This window comes from Stegostoma tigrinum, chromosome 10 (genome assembly GCF_030684315.1).
Source record: "Stegostoma tigrinum isolate sSteTig4 chromosome 10, sSteTig4.hap1, whole genome shotgun sequence".
Classification (NCBI taxonomy): domain Eukaryota; kingdom Metazoa; phylum Chordata; class Chondrichthyes; order Orectolobiformes; family Stegostomatidae; genus Stegostoma; species Stegostoma tigrinum.
Window position 1 is genome coordinate 71287498 of NC_081363.1, and position 16689 is coordinate 71304186.

Below are 16689 nucleotides of genomic sequence, written 5' to 3' on the forward strand. Positions count from 1 at the left end.
GTTCCTTGATTGGACTAGATTAATAGCTCCAATCAGGGAGCCCTGGCTGACATAGATTTGGGGAGTGCCAGGGATACTGCCAGTTTTTCGTATTGCCTCTTCAGTGAAGAAATGTTCATGTATAAATAAGTGTTACTTGATGATGGGATACCAGCATCTGAGGAGTTATTTCAGTGGCAACGAGTAAAGCAAGTTCCTGAAGAAACTCACTTGCAACAGTCATCTTTGAATTGAATTAAGCATTTCTGACATCATGCCTTTGCTTAGAAAGTTTCACTCATTGCCCCTGTCATCAAGGGCTAGGCCCACTATGTAGAAACAAATATGCTTTTTTTTCTGAGCAAATGACAGGTGGCAGAAGGACAGCAATGAGTAATTCGCCTGGCAGCCCATGGAGCCAATCTGTTTTTAGAAGTCTAACTTTCCCTGAGGCACCAAATACTAAAACCTCTCAAAAATGGATGGACATATTTAAGGAATATTACAGTCCCAAGTTTCCTCTAAATTGGAGATTCTACCAATTTGACTTGGTAGGAGAATCCATAGAGCTCTTTGACCAGATTAAGATGACTGGCAGAAGGTTGTGATTTTGATTTATGCCCTTACGATGCTTAGAGACCATTTGGTATCTGTGATTAATGATGTAACTATGCAAAAACACTTACTATCTGAAGACCAAGTGGACTTCAAACATGACTGGCTTTATCATTATAAAAATGTGCTAAGTACAGCGTACAAGTCCTAGGATATTCTGATGGAAGCTGGCATCTTTGCTAATCCAACTGAGCTTGGGGAAAATCACTTGAGTGAAGGCTACCACACCAGCAGCAACTACAGTTGTGCGGACTCGAGACAGCTAAAGAGTTCTACTGGACCTAAATTGAGTAGGGTACCTCATAGGCTGGTATCCAGGAGCATTCGTACCCTAGCAAGTCTACCTATATCTGGTTTGGAATGGTTAAATTACTCACAACATTCAAATCAGAACCAAAGTAAACATCTGGTTAAATGGTCATCCAGTTCTACTGGAGGTTGAAACGAATAACTGTAGAACCAGTGTTTAAACAAAATTTGTTCCGGACCGCAGCCCTCAAGTTTGTGCAAAGACTTTGGCTAGACTGAGAACCTATACCAGGGAACTTGTACAGACTAAGTGCCCAACTTCAGCTCTGATCCCTTATGAAAAGCAGCTAGTTGAGTCACCAGTGATTGTAGTAAAAGGCTCAGGCCTAAGCTTGATGGAGCAAAATCAGTTGCAAGAGATTCACCTCGACTGGCTGAACATTTTTCAATTAGAAAATGGCTGCTTGAGTGAAATCCTAATTAAATAACCAAACTCTTCCAGAGAAGTCTAAGGACTATCAGAGGAGCTAAGGCCACCTTGCACATTGCCCAGGGAGGATATCCATGATTCTGGAAGGCCTGCCCAATGCTATTTACCTTTTGGGCAAGACAGGAGGCAGAAATTAGGAGGCTGGAAAGTAAAGGAATTATCAAACCAGTCTAACTTTATGGAATGGGCTGCACTGGTCATTACTAATTTTGAAGCCCAAATGGTCAGTTCACCTTTGGGAGAGGCGGGGGACAGGATTTTAAATGCATTTTTCACAGTGATCCAAGTACCCACTCCAGTGCTAGGTGGTTTTATATGCAAAGCTGATTTGGAGGGGCATGGAAGTGGGGCTAGGGATGGGGGTTGTCCTTCACAAAGCTTTGTGAGCCATGCTTACTAGCAAACGTGTTTAGACGAGGATTTCCAGAAGTATGCTACAACCGATCAGGCATCTTTTCAATGGACACTTCAGGCTATTTTGCAATTTAAAACTGCTTTCTGCAGCCTCCACAACGGAGGCTGATGGAGAGAGAATGTCATGTGACAGGTTCTGATGGAAAGGCAGGTGGTCTCCACTGAGGACGAAGCTGACGCTGAGGATGTGGAATGGCCCAGGAAGGCATTCACAGATACCATGAGATAATGGGAACTGCAGATGCTGGAGAATCCAAGATAACAAAAGTATGTCGCTGGATGAACACAGCAGGCCAAGCAGCATCTCAGGAGCACAAAAGCTGACATTTCGGGCCTGAAGGGTCTATGCCCGAAACGTCAGCTTTTGTGCTCCTGAGATGCTGCTTGGCCTGCTGTGTTCATCCAGCTTCACACTTTGTTTTCACAGGTACCATGACGTTTGAGCTATGGCATATGAGTGAGAAGTGCATACATGAAAATCTCATAGCCACGTACTTTTAGAAGCACTAAGCTACATTGGTACATGGACCTTTTTAATGTGTGAAGAGTCTATAAACTCGCAACTGTTTCAGTCTCTACAGATGTTGCCAGACATGTCGAGTTTCTCCAGAAATGCCTGTCTTTATTCCATATTTATTTTACTGCTCCAGTTGTTAGGGACAGCAGGCGAGGAGACGACTGTGTGCTCTATTCAACATAACCTCACTGACTGAGGAGCAGGTATGAGAACTATTCAATTGTGTTCCATCATTTGGTATAAAAGCAAAGTTCTTTTGCTACCTTAAGTCTTTCTGAAGTTCCACACTGTATTTGTCAGTTGATAATGCTTCCATTTTGGAAAAGCAAATCAGGGCAGGACTTATGGATAAATGTGTGGTTATACATTTTGGTGGCAAGAACAGGAAGGCAGATTACTATCTCAATGGAGTCAAGTTAGGTAAAGGGGAAGCACAACAAGATCTAGGTGTTCTTGTACATCAGTCAATGAAAGCAAGCATGCAGGTACAGCAGGTAGTGAAGAAAGCTAATAGCATGCTGGCCTTCATCACAAGAGGAACTGAGTATAGGAGCAAAGAGGTCCTTCTGCAGCTGTACAGGGCCCTGGTGAGACCGCACCTGGAGTAGTGTGTGCAGTTTTGGTCTCCCAATTTGAGGAAGGACATTCTTGCTATTGAGGGAATGCAGCGTAGGTTCACAAGGTCAATTCCCGGAATGGCAGGACTATCATGTGTTGAAAGATTGGAGCGACTGGGCTTGTATACTCTTGAGTTTAGAAGGATGAGAGGGGATCTGATTGAGACGTATAAGACTATTAAGGGATTGGACACTCTGGAGGCAGGAAGCATGTTTCTGCTGATGGGTGAGTCCAGGACCAGAGGACACAGTTTAAAAATAAGGGGTAGGCCATTTAGAACAGAGTTGAGGAAAAACTTCACCCAGAGAGTGGTGGACATATGGAATGCTCTGCCCCAGAAGGCAGTGGAGGCCAACTCTCTGGATGCTTTCAAGAAAGAGATAGACAAAGCTCTTAAAGATAGTGGAATCAAGGGTTATGGGGATAAGGCAGGAACAGGATACTGATTGTGGATGATCAGCCATGATCATAATGAATGGTGGCGCTGGCTCGAAGGGCCGAATGGCCTACTCCAGCACCTATTGTCTATTATACACTTAATGTAAGATCCTGGGGAGTGTTGCTGAACAAAGAGACCTTGGAATGCAGGTTCATAGTTCCTTGAAAGTGGAGTCCCAGGTAGGTAAGATAGTGAAATCGTTGTTTGGCCTACTTGCCTTTATTGGTCAGTGCACTGAGAGTCGGAGTTGGAGGTCATGTTGCAGCTGCTCAAGACTTAGGCCAGTTCTGGTCTCCCCGCTATAGGAAGGATACTGTGAAACCTGAAAGGATTCAGAAAAGACTCACATGATTGTTGCTCGGGTTGGAAGGTTTGAACTCTCGGGACAGGCTGAGTAGGCTGGGGTTATTTTCCCCTGGAGCATCAGAGGCTGAGCCATGACCTTATAAAGGGTTTATGGAATCATGAGGGGCGTGGACAGCAATAAATAGACAAGATCTTTTCACTGGGGTGGAAGTCCAAAACTGGAAGGTTCAAGGTGAGGGAGGGACTGATTTAAAAGGGACCTAAAGGGCCTTTTTTTCACAGACAGGGATGCAGGTACAGAATGAGTTGCCAGAGGAAGTGGTGGAGACTGTTACAATTACAAGATTTAAAAGGCATCTGGTTGGGTATATGGCTAGAAAGGGTTGGGAAGGACATGGGCCAAATGCTGGCAAATGGGATTAGATTTATTTAGGATATCTGGTCAGCATGGACGAGTTGGACTGAAGGGTCTGTTTCCATGCTGTACTTCTCTATGAATACCCATAAGGTCTTGTTCCAATATAGGAGACTGCCATTTGAGGTATCATCAGCCTATTGAATTTTTCAGCAGACGGCTGAAATCTGCATGCAGATTTTCTATACAATCAAGGAAGTGTTGGTCACAGTTAATGAGCTATACTTTAACCAGCAGAAAATTTGGGTATTTCCTAAAGTTGAATTGGATTCAACACAAGAGTAGTCCCATATCATCCATTATTCAACAGCGTGGCACAAACAGCAGACCAAACTTTGAAGGCAAGTTTGAAGAAACAGCCTACAGCCTCGTGGATACCAAGCTGTCTTGGTTCTTCGATTACAGGACCACCCCACGTGCAACTACAGGGATAGTTAAATCTGATCGTACCCAAACTGGGGAAGGGTGAAACGACATCAGGAATGCCAATGTTGGACACAGGACTCCCCTGACCAAGATACAGGGGTTAAAGTTGGTCTAAGAACCAAAGAAATGGCCCCATATGGGTAAGAGGCATGATCAACATGAAGTGAAGTGAAGACCACAGACACAAAGTTTGGGACAGTGCGATGGTCCTGAACAAGTACATGGACCAAATGAAAGCTGTGAATTTGCAAATGGTGCAGGAACAAAACAAGCCCTACCCCTCGGAACAGTCAGAAAGGTTGTTGGAATCCGCGAGTTAACCTGCTCTATCAAGCCTTGACAAAGCCAAAGAATCAGAAACTGATATGATGGATGCAGTTGCATCAACACCTTTGCCACCAGAAGAAGTGATATTCTACAGGGTAGTTCCTGGTCCAAGAGGTGAGCATTTGTGCTTTACATGCCATCCATATCAGGCACGGAGTCAAAGGAACCTGATCCGGTGCTAAGAAAACACCCCAGGAGGCTTTTTTGAAGAGAAAGAGCTGGCCTATGCCCTCATACTCAGAGGGAGAGCGATATACTGATTGCAACATCAGTCGACTGAAGCTCACAGAATACAAGTTCCTTGATTGCGGCTGTTATGACAGATAAAAAAGGGGACTGTCTGAGATACTGCCACTCAGAACAGATTCTGAAGAGGTACTACTAAAGTCAAAGACTGTTCACGTGTAAATAAAGGGTGGCTTGGTGACAGGATACCAGCCTCTGTGGAGATATCATACATCTGTCTAGTTTGTTATTCCAAACTGGATGCTGAAGATTGGAGATGGTTGGCACAGTAATCAGGAAAATGACAATTTCTGCTCATCTTCATTGAGAAGCATGTCACTATAGTGACAGTTACAGCTTTAAAATCTCCAAGGATTTGGGCATCTGCTATTTTAGCATTAAGATCAACATTTTCAGAAAGCTTAAGATTCACAAGTTTCATAAATTTTTGCCAAAAGCAAATTAATAGTTTAAAGGCTCACGTAACTACACTATGGTGCATGCAGTGGAAACATTATTTATCTTACTTCATTTCAATCTCCTGAATGCCAGTCAATTTCATATAAATGTTGGCCATGGACAGATATGTAGAAAAGACAATCAGTAACGTGGGTGCCGTTGTCACATTCTTTGCTGTGCTAGGTTAATGCTAAAGATGAATTTTTAAAAACTCACATGGACTCTAGTCTCAACAGAAATCGTGTGTTATGTCTATTATTGTTCAGTATAAATATCTGTGCGAGATCTAATCTGTCAACTACCTGATCGTGTTCACTTTCAATAATGTACCATTAAACTTCATTTTTTTCACCTTTTTTTGCTCCTTCTAAAGCTTTCTCCTTGAAATTAAAAAAAGTTTCCAGCTGTTAAGGAGCTCACTTGTCTGGCTAGTTTGTGCGCTTATATTTTTTAATCTTGACCAATGAATCAAATACTGAAATGAAGATGAATATTTGCCCTACACAACAAACAAAATGTTACAAAAATCAGGAATCAACTGTTTTCAAACAATAGAGTTGTTTTGGTAACATTCATGACAACTAGATCACAAAACTATTTAAGAATTCAGGTAATAAATAACTGGGGATATCAACATCTCAACACCAGAAAGCATCAGGCCATAGAATGTATAGGTCAGATATTACACATTCCACTAAGTTTTACCATGAGATGTCTGGAGTCACTAGAATAAAATTCAAACAGAAGATGGGGCTCATAGTGTGCCTCAGTGCAAACAAAAATCTGTAAATAATGTAAAATTGCTATATTTACAAAGCATATTAATCAGATAGTGCGGAGGGCACAGTTCATTATTGTACTGAACTTGTTTTGCATTTTGACTCCAATTCAAAATTCTGAAATCTGATCGGACTCTTGTTTCTTTTTTGCATTCATGACCATAATGTTCTAACAACAGTACTTCCTTTGTCAACAACAGGGAGGCATGGTGGCTCAGTGGTTAGCACTGTTGCCTCACAGCGCCAATGACTCAGGTAATGGTGTGTGTCTCTGTGGAGTTTGCACATTCGCCCTGTGCCTGTGTGGGTTTCCTCCCATAAATATGTGAAGGTTAGGTAGAATGGGCATGCTGAATTGCTCCTCGGTGCACAGGTTGGACAGGTTAGCCATGGCAAAAGCCCCATGCAGGGTTAAGAATGTTGTGGGGCGGGGGTGGGTGAAATGTTGTTTGGAAGGTCAGGAGCAGACTCAATGGCCCAAATGGCCTCTTTCTGTACTTCAGGGAATCTATGATTTTTGTCCTCTACCGAGAAAGATCCTTTTCTTGCCATCTTCCTGTTTTTCACTAGTACTGCCACATATCTGATGCACCTCAAAAATAAGAGTGTCATTTCAATAAGTTGCCAATGTATTTATTGTCCCTTCCACAAAAACACATGAGAAACATGGGAGAAACTGATAAAAGCATTCCTATTTCTTGATGTTGAGGAGTTGATAAGCTGTTACAAGTTTTTCGATATTTAGAGAGAAGGCAACCAAACAAAGCGAGTCAATTTGCCTGCAGTTTTTCCAAAACAACCACAACAGAGCTTTGCCTCCTTGCTGAAATATCCCAGTGCCTACACCAAGACAAATGTATTTTCCAGGTAAAAATATGGAAATAATTGAGTCTAATGGGAAACAGATCCATTACATCGCAGTAAACAATACCAAGGCCAGGCACCAACTCTCCGACACCACCTCCTACTGTCCCCTTGATCATGACCCCACCCCCAACCACCAAACCATCAAAGAAAGAAACAAAGAAACCTACAGCACAGGAACAGGCCCTTCGGCCCTCCAAGCCTGCACCGATCAAGATCCTCTGTCTAACCTGTCATCTATTTTCTAACAGTCTGTGTCCATTTGCTCCCTGCCCATCCACGTACCCGTCCAAATATATCTTCAAAGACGCTAACGTGTCTGCGTCTACCACCTCCGCTGGCAACGCGTTCCAGGCACCCACCACCCTCTGCATAAAGAACTTTCCACGCATACCTCCCCTAAACTTTCCTCCTCTCACTTTGAACTCATGACCCCTCGTAATTGAGTCCCCCACTCTGAGAAAAAGCTTTTTGCTTATCCACCCTGTCTATACCCCTCATGATTTTGTAGACCTCAATCAGGTCCCCCCTCAATCTCCATCTTTCTAATGAAAATAATCCTAATCTACTCAACCTCTCTTCATAGCTAGCACCCTCCATACCAGGCAACATCCTGGTGAACCTCCTCTGCACCCTCTCGAAAGCATCCACATCCTTTTGGTAATGTGGCGACCAGAACTGCACACAGTACTCCAAATGTGGCTGAACCAAAGTCCTATACAACTGCAACATGACCTGCCAACTCTTGTACTCAATACCCCGCCCAATGAAGGAAAGTATGCCGTATGCCTTCTTGACCACCCTACTGACCTGCGTTGTCACCTTCAGGGAACAATGGACCTGAACACCCAGATCTCTGTTCATCAATTTTTCCTAGGACTTTTCCATTTACTGTATAGTTCACCCTTGAATTTGATCTTCCAAAATGCATCACCTCGCATTTGCTCGGATTGAACTCCATCTGCCATTTATCTGCCCAACTCTCCAGTCTATCGAATATTCTGCTGTAATTTCTGACAATCCCCTTCACTATCAACCTCGTCACCTCAGGTGACCTCCCACTCTCAGCCTCTAACCTCATCATTCCCCAACCCCGCACCGTCCACTTCTATCTCCTTCCCAAAATCCACAAACCTGACTGCCCTAGTCGACCCACTGTCTCTGCCTCCTCCTGCCCCACCGAACTCATCTCCACCTATCTCGACTTCATTTTCTCCCCTTTGGTCCAGGATCTCCCTACCTACGTCCATGACGCCACCCACGCCCTCCAGAACCTCCAATTCCCCGGTCCCCAACACCTCATCTTTACCATGGACATCCAGTCCCTATACACCTGCATTCCCCATACAAAATGGCCTAAGGCTGTCCGCTTCTTCCTGTCATTCAGGCCCTACTAGTCCCCCTCCAATGACACCCTCATCCGCTCAGTCGAACTCGTCCTCACCCTCAACAACTTCTCTTTCAACTCCTCCCACTTCCTACAGACAAAGGGAGTGGCCATGGGTACCCGCATGGGCATCGCTATGTCTGCTTCTTTGTAGGATACGTGGAACAATTCCTCTTCCAAAGCTACACTGACCCTATCTCCCACCTCTTCCTCCGTTACATTGATGACTGTATCGGCACCGCCTCATGCTCCCACAAGGAGCTCGAACAGTTCATCCACTTCACTAACACCTTCCACCCCAACTTTAAGTTCACCTGGACCATGTCTGATACCTCTCTCCTTCCTGGACCTCTGATTCCATCTCTGGCAACCACCTGGAAACCGATATCTGTTTCAAGCCCACTGACTCCCGCAGCTACCTAGAATACACCTCCACCACCCAGCTTCCAGCAAAAATAAAACAAAGAAAAAAGAAAAGAAAAAGGAAAACAAATGCCATCCCCTATTCCTAATACCTTCGCCTCTGCCGCATCTGCTCCCAGGATGAGGCATTCCACTCCCGGATATCTCAGATGTCCTCGTTTGTCGGGACTGCAACTTTGCCCCCTTCGGTGGTCGAGAATGCCCTTGACCGTGTCTCCCACAACTCATCCCTCACACCCCCTAACTGCAATAACAACCAAAACAACCTCACATACAATCCTACCAATCTCAGGATCCAACACATCCTCTGACACTTACGCCATCTGCAATCCAACCCCACCAAAGACATTTTTTCCTCCCCACGCTTGTCTGCTTTCCAGAGGGACCACTCTCTCCGTAACTTGTCCACTCCACACTACTCTGCAGCCCCAATACATCCAGCACTTGTCCCTGCAATCACAGGAAGTGCTACACCTGCCCCTACGTCCCCTCCCCCATCCAAGGACTCAAGAAGAGACTTACCACATCAAGATGTTTACCTGCACATCTGCTAATGTGATATACTGCATCTGCTGTTCCCATTGTGGCCTCCTCTACATTGGGGAAACCAAAACAGAGGCTTGGGGACTGCTTTGCAGAACACTTATGCTCAGGTCGCACTAAACAACTGCACCTCCCAGTCGCGAACCATTTCAACTCCCCCCTCCCATTCCTTAGACAAGATGTCCATCCTGGGCCTCCTGCAGTGCCACAACGATGCCACCTGAAGGCTGCAGAAATAGCAACTCATATTCCACTTGGGGCGGTACGGTGGCTCAGTGGTTAGCACTGCAGCCTCACAGCGCCAGGGATCCGGGTTCAATTCCAGCCTCGGACGGCTACCTGTGTGGAGTGTGCACATTCTCCGTGTCTGCATGAGTTTCCTCCAGGTGCTCCCGTTTCCTCCCACAGTCCAAAGATGTGCAGGCTAGGTGGTTCGGCCATGCTAAATTGCCCGCAGTGTTCAGGGGTGTGTGGGTTAAACGGGGATGGGTGTGGGTGGGATGCTTCAAGGGGCGATGTGGATTTGTTGGGCCAAAGGGCCTGCTTCCACACTGTAGGGAATCTAATCAAATCTAAAAAAACCCTGCAGCCCAATGGTATTAATGTGGACTTCACAACCTTCAAAATCTCCCCTCCCCCTACCGCATCCCAAAAGCAGTCCAGCTTGTTCCCGCCTCCCTAACCTGTCCTTCCTCCGACCTAGTAGAGGGATTGAGTTTGGAGCCATGAAGGCATGTTGCAGCTGCATAAATCTCTGGTGCAGCCACACTTGGAGTATTGCGTACAATTCTGGTTGCCGCATTATAGGAAGGATGTGGAAGCATTGGAAAGGGTGCAGAGGACATATACCAGGATGTTGCCTGGTAAGTAGGAAATGTCTTATGAGGAAAGGCTGAGGGACTTGAGGCTGTTTTGCTAGAGAGAAGAAAGTTAAGAGGCGACTTAATGGAGACATACAAGATGATCAGAGGATTAGATAGGGTGGACAGGGAGAGCCTTTTTCCTCGGATGGTGATGGCTAGCATGAGGGGGCATAGCTTTAAACTGAGGAGTGATAGATAGAGGACAGATATCAGAGGTAAGTTCTTTACTCAGTAGTAAGGGCGTGGAATGCCCTGCCTGCAACAGTAGTAGACTGGCCAACTTTAAGGGCTTTTAAATGGTCATCAGATAAACAAGTGGATGATAATCGAACGGTGTAGGTTAAATGGGCTTCAGATTGGTTTCACAGGTCAGCGCAGCATCGACGGCTGAAGGGCCTGTACCGTGCTGTAATGTTCTATGTTCTATCCCCTCCTCCCACCCCCATCTCCTATCTACTAACCTCATCCCACCCCTTGACCTGTCCGTCTTCCCTGGACTGACGGATCACCTCCCCAACTCCTGACCTACACTGGCTCCATCACTGCCTCTTTGACCTGTGTCTCCTCCCCACCTATCTTCTCCTCTTCCATCTTCGATCCGCCTCCCCCCTTTCCCTATTTATTTCAGAACCCCCTTCCAGACCCCATTTCTGAAGAAGGGTCTAGGCCCGAAATGTCAGCCTTCCTGCTCCGATGATGCTGCTTGGCCTGCTGTGTTCATCCAGCTCTACACCATGTTATCTCAGATTCTTCAGCATCTGCAGTTCCTACTATCTCTCGCAAACAAATACAATCCAAATCAACAATATTGCAAACAATTTTTTTTCAACTTGTCAATATGCAAGTAAATTCTGGATCTTTATTGACCAAGAATACTATCCCCTCAGAAGTCCCTGAAAGCAGGAGAATTTGCTAAACTGTCGCATCTCAGTTATTTTGAAGCCAATACACAGTTTATTTTCTAAAAGCAGCCAGAGATAACTTCAGAACAAAAATAAAAATGTTGCGGAAGCTGGCAATCGAATAAAAGAATTAGCCTGTCAGAAAACATCTGGAAGAGAAACACAATTACTGCTTCCCTCTCCAATATGTGTCATGCAGCATTTAACGAATTGATAGCACAAGTGACCCTATTATTGGTCACACAAGAGTCGAGATCGACACTCTTACCTTTTACGTGTACTTCCCCCCCCCCCCACCCACCCACCCCCCACCACCCACCACCCACCACCCCTAGCCTAGCAACAAGGAGGCTAATGTGTAAATGCAAATCCAGGACCATCTTGGCTAAAAAAGCAGCTCACTCAGCAATCTTCCTCAACCGTGCTGTTGAGTAACAAACGATGTAGAAGGTCATGCCTATTTACTTACTTGTTCATGAGTGTTTTTGTCTCCCTCAATTTTGATATCAATTCTGAGCTTCCCCTCTATTTGTCATCTTCTACTAACGAAGTAAATTTTTCTTACATTGAGACCAATGTTATCATTTCATGACTATATGTCACATAATACAACAACTTGTATTTATCCAGCATTTTTAACATCCCAATCATGTCACAGGCGTTCTATCAAACAAAATTTGACATAGTCATGTAAGGAAACATTGAAACAGACAGTTAATTTTCAAAATGGGGTTTACAGGAAGTGAGAGATATAGAAAGGGATCCAGCACATGGCTGCCAACATTTCAAGATATAAAATTACAAATGCACAAGAGGCCTGAATTGGGCAACGGATAGTGGGGCTGGAGGAGGTTGCACAGGTGGGATAGAGAGGCAATGGAGAGATCTGCAAATGAAAAGAACAGCCTTAAAAATCAAAGATGCTTAGCCAGCAGTCACCACAAGTCAGCAGGTGTTTGGTGAATGGGCTTTGATGGGTGAATGGGATGTGGTGAAACTTCATACACAGGCAGTCATGTTTTGGAAGACCTTAGAATTATTCAGGTAATGAAGGTTAAGAGGTCAGCCAGGCGTGCATTCAAATATTTCAAGCCTGGGGATAAGAGAATGAGGCTTTCAGCAGCTGACTTGATAAGGCGAGGGCACAGTCAAAAGCAATGTTAAGACAGTGAATGAGGTAATTTTAGCTTTTTCACAGATATACAGTCAGAAACCTGTTTCTGGGTTAATCTGACATCAAGGTTGCAAGAGATAATAGGAACTGCAGATGCTGGAGAGTCCAAGATAACAAGGCGTAGAGCTTGATGAACACAGCAAGCCAAGCAGCATCATTGGAGCAGAAAGGCTGACGTTTTGGGCCTAGACCCTTCAATGTCAGCCTTCCTGCTCCTATGATGCTACTTGGCCTGATGTGTTCATCCAGCGCCACCACCTTGTTATCAAAGTTGCAAGAATTTACAGTTGCTAGGGGTAGGGTTGGATCCCATGACTAGGGAGAGAAAACAATGGCTTTAATCTTCATAATATTTATGATCCACTGGACTTCAGTATTTCCTCAATAGCTTCAATAGCCATGGACTGACTCCAGGTGTATGCCAAGTGCCAAAGTAATTTCACAACTAAGCAACCCTATTGCTCAAAACTTTCCAGTTGCAAGTAAACCACTCCTTTTGTACCTTTTTAAGGTACCATTTTGGCACAATGTGCAAATGTATAAACTAATTGCAAACTTTTTGCCATTTAAACTCATATCTGAAAGCCCAACTGTACTTCACTGTTCACGCTTAATTCTTTCCAAGTAAATTACACCAGTTGATCTTATGAAAGAATAATTACATATACGTCATTCATTTTCCAAGATATTTGCACGACTGAACATCTGTCATTGAGTACTAATGAATGAAGTGTGTCTGTCAAAATTACAGTTCGGATTTTGATCTAAGTAATGAAAAAATATGGTAACATCAACGATGCTCTCAAAGCAATGCCAAGTTTATTAAAAATTAATGCACAATAAGCATTGTGCAATCATGAGCCTAATGAACTGTTGGCACTCAGTTAGAAGATAATGGAAGAACATGGCAACTTAAATTATGAAGCATTTTGGATAATTATATAACAAAACCTGAATGCAAATGACCATTTCTTGTCAATTTTGTTTTTATTTGATTTAATTTTATTCAAAATTCCTCCATATCTAAAACCTGGAATCATACTTAGCATGGAGTGGCAACAGAAGGAGCTCCTCACGGACCTCAAAGAAAGTCACCTGCAAGGGTTTAGCAATCTCACTATCTTGGGTTTCATCTTCCCGACTTAGTTTCAAGTCAAGGGGGTTTCCAGCAATAATGTCATCCAGCAGGGTTAGTGGACAATAACAGTGAAGTACCTAGCTATGCCGAAGTTATGATATGTGTTATTCAATGTTTTAGAAATTATATAAAACACCAAAAGACTGGGACTTATACTTGGGCACAGGAAACATCATAAAACAATGTTTAAAAATGATTGTGAAATAAATGAGGTCCAATAAATAATCTTCAGAAATAATTATGAAGTGAAAGCCCAGTCACATTACATGAACAGGGCATAACTATTCAACAGTGCAATACAGAAGTTTCCACCAGTTCAGTCAAACAACTTCAGCAGTGCATCCTATGGAGAAATAAAGAATCATCAACATCAATTTCTGCCTTTCTGTTTTTAACTTCACATGGGACAACTTCAAAAGTTATTGCCAGTTTCAGGGAAGTGATGATAGTGAATGCTTACCGTTTCATTATCATTAGTAGAGGCTGTAAATCTAGCTAATCCAGCAGCCTTGGGACAAAGCCTCTGCTGGAAGGTCAAGTATAGTCAATGCACAAATATTTTATTCCACAATTAAGTAAAGACCTCACCTTGGCTTCTACCAGACAGCTAATGGGTAAATAATTTTCCAATTGGACACCAAAAACAGGGTTCCTCTTCACCCAACCTGATCAGCACCTTCTCCTATTCCTTTCACGCTCAAGTGCTTACCTAGACTTGATTTTTCATTGTGTGTTATCAGGTAAAGTTTCTCCTGAATTCCCTACAGGATTTACTGGCAACTATACACATTTAGGAGGCTTAATTTTCAAAAAGATTAAAAGGCCAATTTAGATGCCGCAATCTACAATGCTCAACACATCCCTTCATTCTCCTGATGAACCAGAAGTAAATTCACAAAAAAAACAATATCTTCCTAAATATCTACTTTTAAATACTAAACAAAAACCAAAAGAACTGCAGATGCTCTAAATCAGGAATAAAAACAGAGGTTTCTCGAAAAGCTCAGCAGATCTGGCAGCGTCTGAAGAAAAATTGGAGTTAACATTTCGGGTCTGGTGACCCTGGAGTTCTGAAGAAGAGTGATAGAATTCTTAGTGTGGAAACAGGCCGTTCAGCCCATCAAGTCACATGGGCTCTCAAATGCCTACCCCTTATCCTATCCCTTCCACAGAGAATTTCCCATGGCTAATCCACCTAACCTATGCATCTTTGGACAGACACTTCAAACAAGTTTAAAAAAAAAGTGACAGAACACCACAGCCTGTGCTTATGACAAAGGGTCTGAAGGTTAGAACAAGCGGTAGATCAAATGATGACAACGTAGACCACGAAGTCCTAGCACTTGTGGTTAAATAGAAGTGCACTGGATTTATTGGACTGTCCAGTAGTTCTAGATTAATATCCTACACTTCCAACATTGAAAAATCTAAACAAACAATAACAATTGTTGAGTGGGGCGAAAAGATTTCTCAATAACGAGCCTTTTTTTAAGCCAAGGTCCATAAACTAGAGCTAACGCACAATTCCCTTCCGGACTCCTTCTGCTCCACCTTTGTTTCTCGCGTCCACACCCTTCCCCTCAAATTTCTGAGTCGAGCTGCCACTCCATTTTTCAACGACTCCACTTACAATCCTGACGTGACACTCCTCCACCATCATCACCACCACCACCCTTTTAAAGAAAAATAATCTCGCACAGAGAATGACTTTATCGGTTCTCCCCCTCATACCAAATACAGAGCATCATTTTACCCACGTGCAAAACGCTCTAACAAATTCAAGTTGTTATAGAAACCAGAGAGAGCCCATGTTACTGATGTTGAATTAAATAGATTCCAGCAGGCAACGGGACAAAAAAAAAACATGCACGGAGTGGAGAACTCGTCCAAACAGTATCGCAACACTAAACTAGAAATAATTAGGTTGTATACAGAGACGGACAAAAATGAACTGCTGCACTTCACTAGTTAGTGGTGGTTCGGGGGGGGGGGGGGGAATGTAGGACGAGTCGGAGATACGGATTACGGGAATTGTAGTTCTTTCCCCCAGTCAGCGGGCTTCAGGTGCGGGGCGCCGCGACTACAACGCCCAGAATGCAACCGGGTCGGAAACCGGCCTTCCTGCCCTCACCACGCCGCACCAACCGCCCGTTCTCGCTCACCTGCTCCACCGAAGTTACTGTCAATACATCGTCGTCCTTCAGCTTCTCCCCAGAGTGCTCCTCCCGAAAGCACCGTAACGTCTTCGGGATCTCGGCCATGGTTAAGGAGGCTCGAATGAAGCCCAGCCGAGTGAATCAGTTCCCTTCCTGGTGCGTGCGCTTTATTTTAAACGGTGCCTTCCTTCCGCCGTGCGGCCGCCAAAGCGGCGGCCGTTCAGCCTTTCCTCAGCATCACTGCGAGTGAGCGAGCAGCTCCGACAGGCCCGCGGCAGGGACAAACCTCCCGACAAATACGCAAGCGCGTTGTGCGCCTCCTGTGGGCATTTCGACATCTGTCAGCCCCGCTGGCTGCTGATACTGTCACTGCTTCTAGCTAGGTTTGTGTGTGCAGATCATCCCCTTCGCCCTCGAGTGAGGTTCAAAGAAAATCTTGCTTCTGATTAATAATAACACAAAATATCCGACAAACAACTACCGTGGAATTTATGACCTGAGATTTGACAGTCAATTGGTCTGAAGGATTATATTCAGCAGTATTTGAATGGCTTATACTCCATGTGCGTGTTAATTTAACGTGTCCTCCTTCCTCATAAGAGTACAGTTGTTAAGTCAATCCTCTTCAGACATTCATCTGCCCTCCCCTCTCTGATTTTGGATTACTATTTCTTCCTTACTCAAACACAATTGTGCCCCTGGTGGAAATCTTTCTGAAACATAAGTAACTACCCTCTTTTCCCCGTAAAAGACTACGTGTTATTTTGTGTCTCGAGAATAGAAAGATAACCAAAACAAAACTAAAACCAAAAGAACTGCAGACGCTGGAAATCAGAAACAAAAATAGAAATTGCTACAAAGGCTTCGCAGGTCTGGAAGCACCTGTGGAGAGAAATCAGAGTTAGCATTTCGGGTCCAGTGACCCTTCCTCAGAACAGCTGATTTGGACAGAACCAATTTTTTTTATAAACAGTACAAATA

General features: G+C 44.1%; 1 protein-coding gene across 2 annotated transcripts in view; it reads right to left on the minus strand.

Moving 5' to 3' along the window:
- Nucleotides 1-15994, minus strand: part of fntb (farnesyltransferase, CAAX box, beta) — a 76894-nt gene extending 60900 nt beyond the window's left edge. For both annotated transcript variants that reach the window (XM_048537119.2, XM_048537118.2), the window contains exon 1: nucleotides 15715-15994. In XM_048537119.2, the coding sequence (XP_048393076.1) occupies nucleotides 15715-15813 (99 nt within the window). In that variant the 5' untranslated portion in view covers nucleotides 15814-15994. The remainder of the gene's footprint in view (nucleotides 1-15714) is intronic.
- Nucleotides 15995-16689: the final 695 nt, after the last annotated feature.